The sequence below is a fragment of the Dipodomys spectabilis genome, unplaced genomic scaffold (genome assembly GCF_019054845.1).
Source record: "Dipodomys spectabilis isolate Male_0828 unplaced genomic scaffold, ASM1905484v1 ptg000085l, whole genome shotgun sequence".
Lineage (NCBI taxonomy): Eukaryota > Metazoa > Chordata > Mammalia > Rodentia > Heteromyidae > Dipodomys > Dipodomys spectabilis.
In genome coordinates, this window is record NW_024870762.1 from 9,051,715 (window position 1) to 9,069,359 (window position 17,645).

The 17,645-nt window shown below is 38.8% G+C and overlaps 1 protein-coding gene across 3 annotated transcripts in view; it reads right to left on the reverse strand.

Moving 5' to 3' along the window:
- Positions 1–6,859: 6,859 nt before the first annotated feature.
- Carmil1 (capping protein regulator and myosin 1 linker 1) overlaps positions 6,860–17,645 on the reverse strand; it is a 286,802-nt gene continuing 276,016 nt past the window's right edge. Inside the window, exons 37-38 of one of the 3 annotated variants that reach the window (XM_042683832.1) lie at positions 16,335–16,481; positions 6,860–8,066 (exon numbers count right to left, since the gene is read on the reverse strand). In XM_042683832.1, coding sequence (XP_042539766.1) covers positions 7,930–8,066; positions 16,335–16,481 — 284 coding nt within the window. In that variant the 3' untranslated portion in view covers positions 6,860–7,929. Of the gene's footprint in view, positions 8,067–16,334; positions 16,485–17,645 lie in introns of all 3 variants that reach the window. The other 2 variants (XM_042683831.1, XM_042683833.1) reach the window with 2 other exon arrangements.

The following is a 17,645-nucleotide window of genomic DNA, read 5'->3' on the forward strand; positions in this document are numbered from 1 at the left end:
ATGATTTAACAGTATCCAACCATGTTGCTTCAAGTGAAAACCCTTCCAGTTATGGAGCAATAACACCTAAACCTTTTTATTTTTTCCATCCTTAAAGGATAATTTAGAACTCATGTTCAGCTCTGGCTTCTTTTTTTTTTTTTTAATTGTCACTATATGGGTGATGCACAGAGGAGTTACAGTTACATAAGTCAGGTAGCCTACATTCCTTTTAGGACAATGTCACCTCTTCCCTCTATCTCTCCCAGTTAGCTCTGGCTTCTTATTTCCAGATATGTTCCCTGTTCTGTTGAAAGCTCCATTCCAAAGTAACTTTCTTTTTTTAAATTTGGTCATGGGGCTTGAACTCAGGTCCTGGGCACTATCCCTGAGCTTTTTCACTCAAGGCTAGCGCTCTACCACTTTAACTTACAGTGCTACTTCTGGTTTTTGAGTGGCTAATTGGAGATAAGAGTTTCACAAACTTTCCTGCGCAGGCACGATCCTCAAACCACAATCCTCAGATCTCAGCCTCCTGTGTAGCTAGGATTATAGGCTTAGACCACTGGTGCTAGGTGGTAACATTTATTTTCCCTCTTCCAAAAAAGGTCTGCCTCATATCTGCCTTAGAGCTTACCCAAAAGAAAATTGACAATGGTATGACTCATATTTTATTCGAATAGTGGCTTCTGTAATAAAGATTTTTTTCTAATCCTGCAATTTGGACTGGGTTTAGTTTATCGCTACTCCTTGTGGGATTACCTTGATTGGGCCTGTAGAACCAAGTCACATGGTTGATGTGACAGATCAGAAAAAGAATGGTCTAGGAAGTTTAGACTGGGAAGGAAGGCTTTCTGCTTTCCTTTCTTGGATTTTTAGCTAACCACATATTGTTATTTACTGGGCAGACAGAGACAGATGGACATCACAGGGAAGGAAACAGGAACAGTGATGCTATCCCTAAATCCAAATACCAAGGGAGAACTTTGAAAGACATTTCTGGAAACTAAAAGGTTGTAGATGAATTATTTTGTGCCAGTCCTGGGGCTTTGACTTTGGGCCTGGGCACTGTCCCTGAGCTTCTTTTGCTCAAGGCTAGCACTCTACCACTTGAGTCACAATGTCACTTCTGACTTTTTGTGTTTAGATGGTACTGAGGAATCTAACCCAAGGCTTCATGCATGCAAGGCAAGCACTCTACCACTAAGCCACATTCCCAGCCTGATTGGAGATGAATTTTAAGGAAGATTCAAAGTTCCTTTCTCCATCATGGGAGATAATTAGTGGGGCTCTTGAAATTTTGACTAGTCAGAATTTGTGTGATTGTGTTGTTTTCAACTCGAGCGCAGTAGTTTTTTGATTCTTAGGTTGCCAAAGCAATATAAATCATAACATGTAACCACATGCATAACCACACATTAAACAGATTAGTCACAGGCTTCCACATACACAGATCCTTATGAGTGTGAGTTACAAAATATAAACTAGACCAATGTACTATGTCAGTGACTCAAATACCATGAACAACACTGCTATTGGTGACATGATTTTCCCAAATGTTGAACTATTAGGCATGAAGCTCTTTCTGCCTCTTTTCCTCTTCCCATTCTGGAATGTTCATCTGTCTCGTTAGGTGAGCTAGACTCCAGAACCACTTTTTTTCTGGGGAACTTGTGGATTAGAGGGAACTTTGGCCTAGCTGAGACCTGCTGGGGCTAGTCCATTCAAATAGTTGTCACAAAGTTATTGTGTTTTTCTTTAAACACTCACTATGCGACAGGCATATTCAATTTTTACATAAGAGCCATTACTTCTAGCTTCTAAATGAAGAAACAGGTGTATCAGTCCATTTTCTTTACTGCAACAAAATCCCTGAAGCAGGCTACTGTAAAAATAGATGTCTGTTTACCCATTAGTTTTGGGAGCTGAGACTGCAAACAATATGGCAGATACTTCTAAGAATTCCATTGGCTACCTCACTTCACAGCAGGAGTTCCTGTATCTTTGCCTGTGTGGGCTATCTCTCGCTTCTTATAAAACTACCAGAACTAATAATGGGACCCATTCTAGTAACCTCTTCTAATTTAATCATGTTCCAATGGGCCTAATTTGAAGTACTATAGTCAGATTTAAGATTCTGCTCTCTTAATGTCATTAGGACAGTGAGGATTAAACTCCAGTCTGAATTATGTAGGGCAACTTTATCATCTGGACAGTTAAATAACTTGAAAAGGTTCCCACATCCATTCCTAGTTCATGACTTACCTCTTATTCATCTTTCCTTCACACTTGTAGGTCAGGGGCAGTCTATGATCTCTGTTCAGAGCTTTATGAATGTCCTTGTTCCCAATTGGCCCTTTCACATTCCTCCCTACATCCCATCCCATGACAGCTGCCCCAACAGCCAACCGAGTGGTTGTACCAGTCAAGGACCAGCTTCCAGAGCCTGGGAACACAGACCATGCTGAGGGCAGGTGGTAGAGCCACTGGACACGCAGAGATATCTTCAGGCCCAGCTTTGCTCTGGACACCTTCACATTGTGGATGAAAAGCCAAATCACTTCTTTGAGACATCACAAACCAGCTGGCAGAGTCCCTGTGCCAACAAAGAGGCACGTGCCATGGTGCCCACAGGGCTTTTCAGGCATGGCACTTCCTTCCCACCTGCATCTGCAAAGTCAGGAAGAACTTCCTGCCTTGAGCTCTCTCTGTCTGTCTCCATATATATATTTGCCATATATCTATATCTATATGTATATATATACATATATGTATGTATGTATACATATATATGTATGTATATATATACATATATATATATATATATATATATATATGGCAAATAGACATTTGGAACATTTTTAGATCTCCAAAAAACACTGTAATAATCTAAGCTTAGCAGCATTGGCATGCTCCAGTGCTCCAGGCTTGACCACAAAGGAGATTATGCCAGCCTTGGGTGTCTGGCTAGGAGAAAGCAGAGGATCCTTTGATTGCTACCTGCTTGCATTAAATGGACCAGCCACTTCCCTAACTTTGCCCAGGGAGGTTGTTGTGAGCTAATCAAGACTGCTTCTGTTCTTGTGGCTGATAATAAAGCTACAATCAGTGCATTATTAACCAGCACTGGGACCCTGGGGGTTCTAATCTTAAGGAAATAACCCCTCTTCTGGGTGGGACCTTGTTTCCACCTCTCCCCAGTATCAGCTTGTTGCAAAGGCAAAGCTGGAGGAGCCTCAGTTCTACTCATTTAAGTAGTACTTAGTGCCAGGACTTTTCTACAGACAGGAGACTGGTTGTGCTTTATGCAGTAGTGTTAGTGGGAACTTTGGGATTTACTTGTCCATGCTCTTCTCTGTCACTCCCACCTGTTTCCAAGAGTTTTGAATGGGGAATCAGGAAATAGGCTGGTGTTCTGTGATGCTTGCAGGTCAATGTCTTGATAATTGACTGCCTGGGTCATAAGCTGTGTAACCCTGGGTAAGTTATTCCATTTCTCTGAGTCCTAAATTCTTTATTTTTAAATGGGGATGAGAATACTACCCTTTGCACAGGGTTGTTCTAGGGATTTAAATAGGCAAAATGGCTTGTACAGTGCCTGGTACAGACCAAAGCTCAGGTATTTCCTACTCTTCTTGTCATCTTTTCCATCTTTCTAGAGGATTTCTGGAGGGCCCCAACCACTCTATTACTCAGTTTCTTTGTATGAGAACTGTGGATAATAGAGCTTTTGGAAACACTTCACAAATACCAGAAAGCATTAAGCACTAAGCTCACCATATTGGCATATACCATGGAGAATCTTCAGTTCAGCAAAACTTAAGGATGGGGGAACAGTGGAGGCGTCTACTGGGAATTGGAAGCTACTCTGGTCAAGAAAGAGATTAAAAATAATGGAAAGAAACAAAATGTGGAACTCAGGTTAAAGAGTGAATTAACTCTAGCACTAGGAAAGCTACTAAGAAGTTTAAGCTCTCAGGAATGGCTCTCAGGTTGGGGAAGTTTCTGGTAATGCTGGGCCAGATGTAGTCTCCAGGGAGAGGAAAACACTATGCTGGTGTTTGGCATGTAATAGTCACTCCAAATATTTGTGAATGTTTAATGAAGAGATCAGAGTTCAGCCCTTGTGGTGTGACAAAGATGGCTATAGTGCTGGAGAGAAGCCAGAAAGGAACTCGCAAATGTTTCCAGAGCCTAATTGTGCAGCCTCTGCTAGTGGAAGACCAGTTTTGCTCTCATAGGAAGCTGCAGGGCAGCATTTCTCCCCCAAGATGCACCCTCTCTCTGGCAAGGAAATGCCAGGAGGCTACATGAGAAGGAGTTGCCCAATACTGTCCTGGGGAAAGAAACAGTGACAGTATTTGTATGAAAGGAAAACCTGGTGTATAATCCCTGAAGTGTTCAGAGTCTCAATGATGCTTATGATGCTGGTTATGAATTAGAAATATTCCGTCACATGCATTCAATGTAGATATGGGCCTCTTTAAATACACTCTCATCACAGGCTGGATTCTTAGGAAGCTAACTCTGACATGGAGTCTCAGTTATTGGGGTTTCCTTTAGAACACATGTGCAGAATGAAATGAGTGGGCAGAGAGGGCAAAGGTGAGTAGAGGAACCCTGAACTGTGTCTTTATCTCAATGGAGGCCTCAGCCTACCCTGAGGAGTTGTTGGGTGACCTTTCACAGTAAGGAATGGACTTTCATCTTCATTCTCTGATCAGCCAGGAAGGAGACTGGATGTTAAATGATGCAGATCACTGATCAGTTTGCCCTGTCCTGGGCTGAACCATCAGAGGCAAGGAGCAGACTACCTCAAACAGCTTTTGATTGCAGTTCTGCTTCATTCAGTCCAAACTCAGTGCAAAGGAAAAATAAAAAGGCACAGGCAACAAAAGAACACACTGTTCTTCCTTCGTCCTTTGTCTTCCTCGACTTTCTTGGCTTTAGTAGTTTGGCTAAGAGGTTAGGTTTTGGGTTCAGAAACTGAGGAAGGTAAATTCCTATTTGGGCAACAGGTAGATGGCAATGATAAGAGTGAGGGGCTGAGAGTGGAAATGAGGGTCAGCATTGCAATGGATAGCCTTCTGCTGAGGACACCCCCCTGGGGCTGAGGGAAACAGCAAAGAGACTCCATGAAAGTGCCAACATCATTATAATCCAGGATTGCCTTTCATAGTGCTAGCAGGTGAAAGTGCTGAGCAAAAATCCTTCCAAGGCTTTCTCAATTTAAGAGTTTCACATCTGAGATTGAGGGCAGATACACCTTTTCTATTGAAATATCAAAGCCATCCTAATGACTGGGCTTTGCTCTTATAATTCCCTTCTTCTTAGCAAAAGGAGGCCTATTGTTGTTTGCCTTTCAGTTCCTGAACTATTTTCTCTGGAAACATAGCTGTTTTGCAAATGAAGCATTAAATGAACAGTCAACTAGAAGAACTGAATGGTCTGGGAAAAATGAGCCAACACAGGGCAGGGGCAATAATGAAAATGCTTTATTTTCCCTTCCCAGTGAAGCAGGTGTCCAGTGCCCTCTTCCCGCCTTTTCAGTGACCAGGTTTTGATTGTAATTTGATTTTTCTCCAACACTTGACATATGCCTGACCAATGGCCCGTGCTATATAGACCCAAACTAACCCATGTTAAACAAGGAGAAAAAAATTAGAAGAAGAATCTGCTCATTAAAGTCACACAAGGGAGTCACCTCCCAAAGAACTAGGAGTGCAATGTGAATTCCTTATCCTACTCCTAGCTTAGGTTCTGCATATGTAAAACAAGGTGGGGAGGGAGGGAAAATAAGGGGGGTGGCAGCAATTCACTATCAGTGGCTTAGGTTACATCAAATTCTGTTAAAAGGTAATCACAAGTGGACACATCCTGATCACCATGAGAGGGAAAATGCAGCATTCTTGTTCATTCACTTCTCTAGGTATCTACCTTCAGTTCCTAGTATTGTAAAATCCATTTCTGATTACATTATTGGTTAAAATATTCCATCGTTCCCACTGCATGACAAGCTGTGTAGGAAACCAATGAGGTTATTCACTGACCTTTTCCTGCTTTTAAGAACAGCTTCTATATAAAAGTAGCACCTATATAATAACAGTAAAAAATAAAAAAGGACAGAACACATGCTGAAACTCAAAAAGAAGAGGGTAGAATTGAAAGCAAGTGGGCTTTTTAAACCATGCAGAATTCTAAGTAAACATGGGCTTGATTGCTCTGCATCTCCCTCTGGCTAACAGAGGGAGAATAAGAATAAGACAGGGCCACTGTATTTCTGATGGCATTACTTCAAGGCTTTGCATAAATGTCACTTCCTCTGAGGTGTCTTGAGTCACAATGCTAACTAATGTCCTTCATGGAGCACAACTGACATGAGTCTGATCACCACACTTAGTTGAGGCATGAGTCTGCCTCTCACATTTTCTTAGCTCTTTAGGGCACCACACCCATCCCTGCCTTACGTGTATCCCACTTTGACAATCTTTAGAGGTGTCTAAGCCTACCAGTGTTTAACCACAGCAGAGCCACAGTTGGAGGAAATGATTTTGTCTCTGTCTGCCATCATAAAATCATGTGGCGACAGCATGTCGCTGTCCAGTGTTCCATTTACTGGCACTTATGAACATGCCAGACACCAGAAGATGGTGGGGGGAGGATGGTAAGGGACAGTGTCAGGTCCCATAAGCTCCCTCTTCTGTGATTCTCCTTTGCAACACAGGACCATAGGGCTTGCAACTCTTCTAATCAGCTTCTTTACTCTGCCTGCATCTTTTCTTTGTTCTTAATTTGTGCAGTGGGATTTAGATCACGGTCAGAATTTTATGCTCATGTAGTAAATTTTATCATTTTTCCCTTGAGAATTAAGAGCATGCATAAGAATTAGCAAATTATATGTATTTTGCAGATGTTTCCCAGGTCTAAGAATGGTAATTATTTTAGATCTTAGAAACAAATTTCAAGTCACCAACATAAGCCAATCCTAACTTTAAAAAAACCAGAGAAGGTAAAAAAATTCCACTTGTAAAATCATTTTATTGGTATAAATATAATACATATGAATAAAATACCTTCAGCCTGTAATGTAAGTGAATATTTGTGAAATGTCTTATAAAGAACTGTATTTTAATATTTTACAGGTGTCAAAGTATTTCTCTCTTAAAATCACACATTAAAAGCTATTATGCAGACAGACATTAAAGGCCTTCAAAAACATGGATATTCATAAAACCTCATTTCAATCGGGTATATACACTAATCTGGGCACATGGTAAAATAAGCCATTGGCCTATCTCACTCTGTTCTTAAGCTGTGATTGTTGATGGTATGTGAAGGTCACCAACCAAGCTTTTAATATACAATTCCATATCAGGAGGAAAGAAGTTCTCCATGGGATAATGTAAAAAAATCATACCCAAGATCTAATATATATAATTTATACAAATTATTTATTAGTGTGCTCTGTTAATATAATTACAATGTGCAATTGCGTACATCAAGAATAAATTGCTATATTGAATTATGTGCAGATTTGACACAAGTGCATTCAGCAGTACCCCTATGGTCTACTGGATGAAGTTACTTGTGTGACTGTGGATCCAGTTACTTTGTTAACCTCTGAAAATTCATCTTGCAGGGCAGTTTGTAGCTGCCTCAGAGAAATTCAAGTAGGGCCCATGGTATAATTGCTGGCTTTCATTGAGGGCATAGGAATAATATTGAGAATTCAAATGCCAAGAATTAGGGGAAAGGCAAAAAAAAAAAGTGCTTTGATAATCAAGAAATTGATCTGTTTTTACACTTAAAAAAAAAAAGGAAAGAAAAAAGAAGGAAGAAAAAAAGAGAACAGAATAAAGCACCAAGAGAAGGGAAGAGGTGTTGCCCTTGGTTCCTCTCTGAAGGCTGACAAAATCACCCTACCCAGGAAGACTTCTGCTTGGGTGACTTTTACACAAAAATAAACTCTTTTTCAGTCTCTTCTCCGGAGTCACTAGACCTGCTGCCTGGGGGCCCATCTCTACTGGAGGAGCGTTGCTTTTTTTCTTGATTCTCTTGGGCCTGCTGGCCCCAGCTTCTCCTTGAAACTGAAATCAAAGGCATTGACAGATTATTGACAAAGCAATACTAATGGCCTGGCTAACAATGGGGTGTGTACAGGAGCCCTAAGAAGTGAGGAGGAGGGTAGCAGTTGGGATGAACTTCATCAGAAACAAACTTGTTTATTACATTTAGATACTACAATTTTAGAACAAACCAACAAAACCACAAATGTAACAGGCAAAAACATACCAAAAACCAAAACATAACAAAACAAAAACCAATCTATGACAGGGTGAACCTCTCATAGATGTGATTGAGAATCTGAGATGAGGACCCCAAAGGCAAGGATGGTGGCAAAGCAGAGAGACACAGGAAGGAGAGACACACCAAGGTGAGACTGTTCTGTACCAGGTGACCTCCTCAATCACAGCTGCCCCCTTCAGGTGGCCCAGGGAGCAGGCATAGCCTTTGGGAAGTGCTGGCTGGAAAGATTCCCATTTGATATCTTCTGCAAATAGTTTAGGGCTGGTTATCTCTGCCTTGGCTGGGAGGATATCAGTAAAGGTCCCAGGAATTTTTGTTAGACCATTCTGTGTCTCAGCTTTCAAGTCTTAATGTCTCATCTTTACTCTCAAGCAAATGAATACTTTTCACAGTCTTTAAAATAATGTCTGTGAACACAAATACTGCCCGTGATACATTCAATCCTCAGGTAAAAGGATTACAATTACTGCCTGTTGGGAGTATGGACACATATGAAGAATTCATTGTGACTTTATAAATGGACAGCAGGAGAACCATTACAGGAACTGAGCTTTTATTAAATGCCAGGCACAATTGTTTCATTAACACTCCTCCTCATAATAACCCTGTAAGATAGGTTCTTTAAAACTTGGAACCAGGATTCTAAGTATAATCTGTCTCTCTAAAGCCCTTAAAAAAAATTCCAACTAGATTGTGGCTTCACTGCTGTTATGCCTTGGGAATGGTTTATTTAGATGTTAAATTCCAAGATACTATTAAGAGTTATTAAATATTACTCACATGTCCATTGTATAGACACAACATGAGCTAAAATATCCCAAATCTGTGTCATTTATAAAGCAGCTTGAAAGAAGAGTACAATTGCCTCATTAAAATAGTCCAACCAGAAACATTATATTTCAGTTCTAAAAAAAGCTACAGGTTTCATTTGATGCTTCTAATTATTTTGATTTTTACATTTTGCTAAATAATTCATCGTGCCAGGAGCTGATTATGTAAATGTCCAACTCAACAAAGATGATTTCAGGAAACAAAAGCTCATTATATCCAATAATGAAAATATAAACATACTACAGTACTTCTGTTGCCAATTCTGTTGTCACAACCAGATTCTAGACTGTAAACAACAAAAACACAGACTTTTTTTAAAAATCTTGTGAAATTTTGAAAGGAAAACATGTAATTTAAAATTTTTGAGCCAGATGTGGTGGCACAGTTTTGTAATCCCAGCAACTGGCAAATGGAGGCAGAAAGACTGCATTTATAAAACCAGCTTGGGCTACATTTCAGGACCCTGTCTCAAACCACTCTCCATTTTTTTGTTGCTTATTTTTTTGTCCAATATCTTTGGGAACATTATCAGTGTAGAGTGGTACCCATATGAGGGTATAGGTACCAAATCTGGGCCTCTCTTACTTGTTTTTTTTGCTCAAGGCTGACTCTACCACTTGAGCCACACCTCTGTTTCTGGCTTTTTTCTGGTTAATTGGAGATAAGGCTCTCACAGACATTTTCTTCCTAGGCAGGCTTTGAACTGGGATCTTCAGATCTTAGCTTCCTGAGCAGCTATGATTTCAGGTGTGAGTTACCAGTACCTGGCCAGATTTTTTTTAAATTTTTTGTACATTTTTAAATTGTACAGATTCTTACTTTTTAAGCTTGTATTGGGAGAAAAATTGTACATATAGGTCGACTGGTCCATCAAACACAGCCAGGGGCTGGTGGCTCATGCCTGCAATCCTAGCTACTCAGGAGAGTGAGATCTGAGGATCGTGGTTCAAAGCCAGCCCAGGAAGCAAAGTCCATGAGACGCTTACCAATTAACCACCAGAAAACAGTAAGTGGAGCTATGGCTCAAAGGGTAGAGAGCTAGCCTTGAGCAAAAAGACCTCAGGAACAGTGCCCAGACACTCAGTTCAATCCCCACAACCAACCAAAAAAGAAAGAAAGAAAGAACGAAAGAAAGAACGAAAGAAAGAAAGAAAGAAAGAAAGAACGAAAGAAAGAAAGAAAGAAAGAAAGAAGGAAAGGAAGAAAGAAAGAAAGAAAGAAAGAAAGAAAGAAAGAAAGAAAGAAAGAAAGAAAGAAAGAAAGAAAGAAAGAAAGAAAGAAGGCAGGCAGGCAGGCAGGCAGGAAGGCAGGAAGGCAGGCAGACAGGCAGGCAGAAAGGAAAGAAAATTGTAAATACTTCATACTTTATCACTAAACTAATTTGATATTCATATATAAAGAACCCCAACTTGATATTCACCTGAAAAAAGCTCTCAAATTCAGCTTATACTAAGAACAAGGTGACCGAGGATTTATAGTATCTTCATCTTGAAGATATTTGGAATAGGGCTGGGAAGGTGGCTCAGTGGTAGAGCGCTTGCCTTGCATGCAGGAGGCCCTGGGTTCAATTCCTCAGCACCACATAAGCAAAAAGAAAAAAGCCAGAAGTGGTGTTGTGGCTCAAGTGCTAACCTTGAGCTGAAGGGCTGAGTGACAATGCCCAGGCCCAGAGTTCAGGCCCCACGACCAGACTCCCCCCCCCCCCAAAAAAAAAAAAAAGATACTTGGAATAAATTCAACCTCAAAATAGAACATGACTTATGATATTTGCAATAAGCTTGTCATTTTATTATAAACCATAAGATTTTGCTCCTTACCAAAGTACTAAAAAATAAATTTCCAACTACAGGCTCAAAGGGAAAAAAGAAATATGGTGGTACATTGTTTATGTGTCGTCTGAGCAAATATACTTTTTCTAATCCATACAGTAAAATAATTCCAATATTGGCTTTCAGGTAATCTCAAAGCCAATTCATGTTATATGATAAGACAGAAAAAATATTTTCTAGCTAGGTGCTAGTGGCTCATGCCAGAAATTCAAGTTACAAAGGACATAGAGATCCAAACGATCAAGGTTCAAAGCCAGCCTTGATAGAAAAGCCTGAGAGACCTAATCTCCAATTAACTAGCAAAATGCTGGCTGGAGGCATTAGCACAAATGGTAGAATACCAGCTTTGAGCAAACAAGTGGAGCAAGCAAAAATCCTGAATTCAAATGCTGGTACTGGCAAAAAAAAAGAAGTATTTTCTAAATTCATGAAACCAAAACTGTTTATCTCAAAGATAATAATCTGAAATATAACAAGAGTAAAATTCATGTAAAAACAATACAGGAATCTTTTAGCAAAAAGCAGATCATACTTCAAGTCAGGGACACTGGCTTCCGAGTCTTCCAGGATGGGTTTGGGGAGATAGCAGAGGTGGGGAGTATACAGATTTGGTGACAAAGAGCGAATATTAGTCATGGAAGTCAAAACCTACAATTTATCCAACACATTACGAGAGTGGAAAAGAACACATTATTTCAAGAGGGCTGTCAAACCATTACTATGGTGGGGACACTTTAAATTTCATCCTGGAGCTGGGTATCGTTCAGTGGTAGCCTAGAATGTGTGAGGTCCGAAGTTAAATACCCAATACTACAAGGAAAAAGGGGAAATTATTCTAAGTATACTTATCTTCAATGCTTAACTTTTATCAACTATGATGCATGTAAAGTGACTTCAGGACCAGGCTAACATGTCCTTAATGGTATCGGCAGGCACCGTCCACAGAAGGAAAATCTGAAGCACAGTGAAGCAGGAATCCACTGATGCTTGGTAAATCTGGAAACTCAGGTACGCAGCCTTTAGGTCTAGACTCATTAGCCCAGATCCCTAGTGCAAACAGGTTTGTAGGAGGAATGTTCTTTGTCAAGTTTATTTTCCAGCCCTTACGGAGCATCTAGTAGAGTGTACATAATTAAAATGTTATTAAAAATATACAGAAGTAGGTTTGGTTAGGCTATCATTAAGAGATGGTCTCAAGGAAGTAGAGCTATGGCTCAAAGTGGTAGAGTGTTAGCCTTGAGCAGAAAGAGCTCAGGAATGGGGCCCAGGCCCTGAGTTCAAGCTCCATGACGACCAAAAGAAAGACAGAGAGAGAGAGAGAGAGAGAGAGAGAGAGAGAGAGAGAGAGAGAGAGAGAGAGAGAGAGAGAGAGAGAGAAGAGAGAGAGAGAGATTCAATAGATTTTGCCTGCTTGCAACTTAAAGCTCCAAAATTTATTTTTAAAATATTAAAACAATTTGCACATCTTTACTAATTCAGACAAACCTTCTCTTAGGCATTTTGATTAAGCAGCTTGATTTGAGTTTTTAAAAAATCAGAATGTTTTTCTTATACCTCTTCAACACAAATTTTCATGCAGTTAAAAATGTTGAGTGTGTCTGTATATGTGTCCCCACACATACTTATTACCATTCCACAAACCATTAATTGATCAAAAGTGCTCAAGTAAATGAACTAGTAATTTATTCAACACAAACACTTGCTTGCATATTCACATCCTGTCTATCATGGCGATAATTATTGCAGAGAGGCTCAAACCTGAAGTCTGTGCTCTTGATGCTGATTTGATTTTGCATATGTATATGTGCTAATTAAAAACATTCTGAAATATGCATATAAACTCAGAGATTCACATGAAACTTTGAGATTTCTTCACTGTTAGCTCAGCTGAGATCTGTATTTTATGGAAGAAAAGCCTTATCAGAATCAGAATAATCAGTTGTGGTTGGCCCTAATGTTTAATTCTTTCCAGCAAGAACCAAAGATACCAAACAATTTCCAAATTTGTCTTGAAGAATTCTTCTAATGGAAATGTAACTTGGATATGGTAAAAGAATGAATAGATCACTAGCTTACAGACTGCAAGCCACAGCCAAGAATTTGTTGGCTGTAGGCTGAATACAGAAGACGCAAGAAAGTCATATCTGATTCTGACTTTCAGAATCAGATGCCCTGTACGAATATGATCCATTGCAACATACAAAGCCAAAAAAGCAACTATTTTCTTCAAGAAAATAGGATTATATGCTAATATAAATAACACAGCTTGCGATTAAATATAGAGGGGAAATAAATGGAATTCAAGACACAGTTGCAAATATTTCTAGTAATAAGCATTTTACCTGTCAAATCAATATTAAAATAGCCATATAATCAAAACATAACAATCATGATAAAAATATGCAGCATGCTTTGAGAACAATAGCCTCTGTTGGTTTCATAAATACATGATTTAGGAAATTAAGAGAGATGCTTGGTGTAAGCAAAACTGTTCTTCAAAGACTTAAGGAAAAGTAGATAATCATGGCTTTATTAGTTGTCCTGGCTTTTTTTTTTTTTTAAAAAACAAATCAGGAACACTCAAAAAGCAGACTGCTATGCAGTTCTCAAAGATGAAGGAGGTCAAGTGCTAGGAATCGGCACTAACAAAACAAAATTACGATATTAGACATAAAATGACTTTAATTGAAGCTCCTTATAAAAATTACTTTTGTGTCTATTTTAAGAATCAAAGCAGAAAAGCTAATACAAGATGGTCCTATTTAATTTCATTAGGATTTTATCTAGCCCATCACAAAGAGAATTTTCAGCTAATGAGGTCATGGAAAAAAAATCTAAGCTAGCACAGAATTTCTTCTGGTTGCTTTTTAAAAAATGATTTGGCTTATTTCTGCCATTTACCCACTGTGACTCAAAGCCTTACTGGATGATTAATGAGACACCAGGGGTGGTCTTTCCACATGTAGAAAGTGCTTTTAGTTTTTGTTGAAGGAGGAACATTGCATTGTGATGACTCACACCTGTAATCATAGCTACATAGGAGACTGAGATCTGAGGAATACCAACCAAAGCCAGCCCAGGCAGGAAAGTCCAGGAAACTCATCTCCAATTAACCATCAAAAAACTGGAAGTGGAACTGTGTCTCAAAGTGGTACAGCATTAGTCTTGAGCAAAAGAGCCCAAGGACAGTGGATAGGCCCTAAGTTCAAGTCCTTCATGACTGGGAAAAAAAATACTGTGTTAATAAATGATTTAAGTCAACAGGTACAAATGCTCAAGGGTAAATTTCCAGGATCTAGAAACATCTATGTAATCTCAGATATCTTTAATGAAAAAGACAATATAGAGAAAGAAATTGTGACTTAATACGTTCTCAAAAAGAACTTTTCACAAAATAAGTGTCTTAGGTGTTCAGTTATGTAACTTTTCTATGGCTGAAACTACTAAAGATTTTCCTGGCAATGTCACAAAAAATTTTGATTGTAAACAAAAGAATTATTACAACTGTATATTTATAAATGCACCTGTACAGGAAATCATTTTTAAATGAAGGAACAGTTGGGATTTAGCTCAGATGTAGCCTAGTACTACAAAAAAAGAAAAAAGGACGAGTATAGTTGATATCATCTAGGGCAGATGCTGCCTGGTCCAAACAGAATGTTCTTTTCTCTTTACATTTGTTTTATGCTCTGGGTAGTGTCCTTAACTCCACCCTGTGTCAACACCAGCCAAGGAAGAGGGTATGACTCATCCCAGAGTACTGACCCAGGGGCTAGACTCCAAATATAGTTGATGGATGATGAGTCAGTAGATACTTTTTGGTTTAAAAATTGGAATCAAGGGGCTGGGAAGGTGGCTCAGTGGTAGAGTGCTTGACTTGCATGCATGAGGCCCTACGTTCGATTCCTCAGTACCACATAAGCAGAAAAAGCTGGAAGTGGTGCTGTGACTCAAGCAGTAGAGCATTAGCCTTGAGCTGAAGAGCTGAGGGACAGCGCCCAGGCCCAAAGTTCAGGTCCTACAACTGACAACAACAAAAAAGAAAAAAAAAGAAAAAACAAAAAACACTGAATCAAGGGGATTCCTCTTTAGGAGCCTTCTCTGAACAGACACTCTCCCTACTCCTTTTACAGCTTTCTTTTCAAATTCAATAAACTTGCTCTGTCTGCTTTAAAAGATAAATCAATTAATTAAAATATGTGAATTAAAATTCTCCAAGACAAAAGTTCCCATGTGAAGTATTACACCCATTGAGCTAGAAGCTGAGTTAGAGCACAAGAAGTTTATTATACATAATAAAGTGCTCATACTAAAGTCCTTTTGCAATAAAAACAAGTTATTTCTATTACCAACTTGTATTGTAGAATAGTTTCTTAAGAGGCAGTGTAGGTCATTTACCCTTGGCACCCATTGTATGTTCACACCTAGGGCAGAAGTTTGTTAAGGAAATCTGATATATCAGAATATTCTTCTTTTATAATAAGATTTCCTTTCAATGATTTTTCAAGTCATATTTATAAAAAGTTAGTGACCAGGGAGATTAAGGAGTTCTTTTGTCATGGATAAGACATTTCCCATTGGAAGTTAAAGCTGAAGTGAAATCTGTCTCCTTTTTATCTCCTGTGATTATTCCACTTGAACAGATGATGACAGAGTTCACTGAAAAGGCTAAATGGAAGATAGAAGTTTTAAGGAAAGGGCTTTAAAAAAAAAATCGTTCCTTAAGATGGAAAAGTTAATTCCTACTTTTTTCTTTGTTACTAAAAGGTCATAAAAATCCATCGAAAAGCCATATGACACAAGATTGGCAGTCAGTGGTTATTTTTATTGAATTTTTTTCCCTACAATAGTTTAAGGTTAATGACACCTTAGGTCAAAATACTCTAAGGAAATAAAATCTATTGCATTAAGAATTTCTAATCTAGTTTAACAAAGTGTACTTATTACCTGACTTATGTAACCTGACTTATTACCTAACTTATGTACCTTCTGTACATCATCTTTACAATAAAAATAAATAATAATAATAATATAAAAAGAATTTCTAATCTAATGCATTAAAAAAGAGAAAAGATATAAAGGAAGAAAATAGGAGATATGACCCCAAATATAAAAATAAACTTCTATGATGGCAAAAGTTCAAATGGACAAGTTACCAAGGTAACTTGAACCTCCCTCATAGTAACATCTAAATTTAGATTATTGGCTCGGTATTTCTTGCCCCCAATGAAAGGACCATCCTGTTGCTTTTTGAATAAATAAAACCTCATCTAGATGATGAATCCCTGACCCAGTCCCATGATAGAAGTTATTCAATTAAAGTTCATTTTTGTTAGTGCCAGTTCATAAGCTTTGGGTCGGTGAGGGATGATAATCAAAGGCTCTAACCATTTGTTGGCTGTGACTTCCTGTGCCCAAATGCATTCACTTCCTCTTCTGCAATGGTGGAGTACAGTTTTGAAGATCTTTTCCCTCTACTGGAAGGCTTGCCACTGTCATGATCTGAATGTCTTTTGTAATAATCTCCTCTTTGCACTACTGAGGAAAAGGTACTCATTTTACCCTTTGTAGTAGCAAATACATCAATGTGTTTACATTAAAATTAAAAGTGTTAATATTACAAATTAAATACCAGCTCACCCACCCAACCTAGGATTCAAGGAACTCAAAAGTATTGATCCTGGGCAGATAGACCATTATCTACAGAATTCAACAGCCAACATTATGGAAATGTCGTGCAAAATGAGGTGAGCTCTGAATCTGCCCCCAAAAATACTAACAAAAAAGACCCCATTATTACCATTTTGATTCCACGATGGATTAACAAAAATCACATTCACTATGGAATAATCCAGAAGAATCACAGTGATTTACCTGTTTCAGAAATTAGTTGGGCACGCTAGTCCAAAGGGAGGCACAGAACAAGGAAATGAAGCAACCAGCATGAATAATATACAAGAAATCAGGAATGAGCAAAACGGGAACAGTCTTTAGGGAGAAAAATAGGGCTCACACTTGGCTGCCATTTCTGGGCCATGGTAGAAGATGAGCTGAGATATAAACTCCAAAGTTACAATCTTACCACCTTGGACATTCAGAAGTTGTTCTCAGATTTCATGGATATTTTTAGTCCAATTTCAAAACCAACTAATATAATTAGCATAATCTCTTGTGGTTATTTTATTCTGTATCCCAGCTGGGAAAGTGAAGGATTCCACTGCTCTGTTGTCCCAACCAATTAGAAAGATGGGCATGAGCTGTCTCCTAGTATCTGTTACTGGTATGGGAGGGGGAATCAAACATGTATTCCCCCATCCCCCAAATTCTTTTAACCTCCTTAAGAAAGAACATTTACTTTTTCCCAGTAGGTAAAAGTCTGCTAGTGGTATCCAATGTCATGCTCTTTGTAACCAGGGAGGCTCTATGACACACAATCTTATCCACAAGACTGTCAAGACTACTCTAGTCATTGTTTTGATTATCTGTAGACATTTTTAAAAGCATCATTGTCCAAATGTGTGCATAAAATGATTTTTTGTTCAATCTTTAGAGTTTTTTTGGGGGGGGGGGAGAGAGTAACCCCTTCAGTATTTCAATTGCTCTTAACAAGATGAAAAGTCCTCCTCCTTACTATACTACTACCCCTTTGTACCTCCCAATTTCTCCACCTACCCCCCTACTCAATTCTTTCAGGCATTT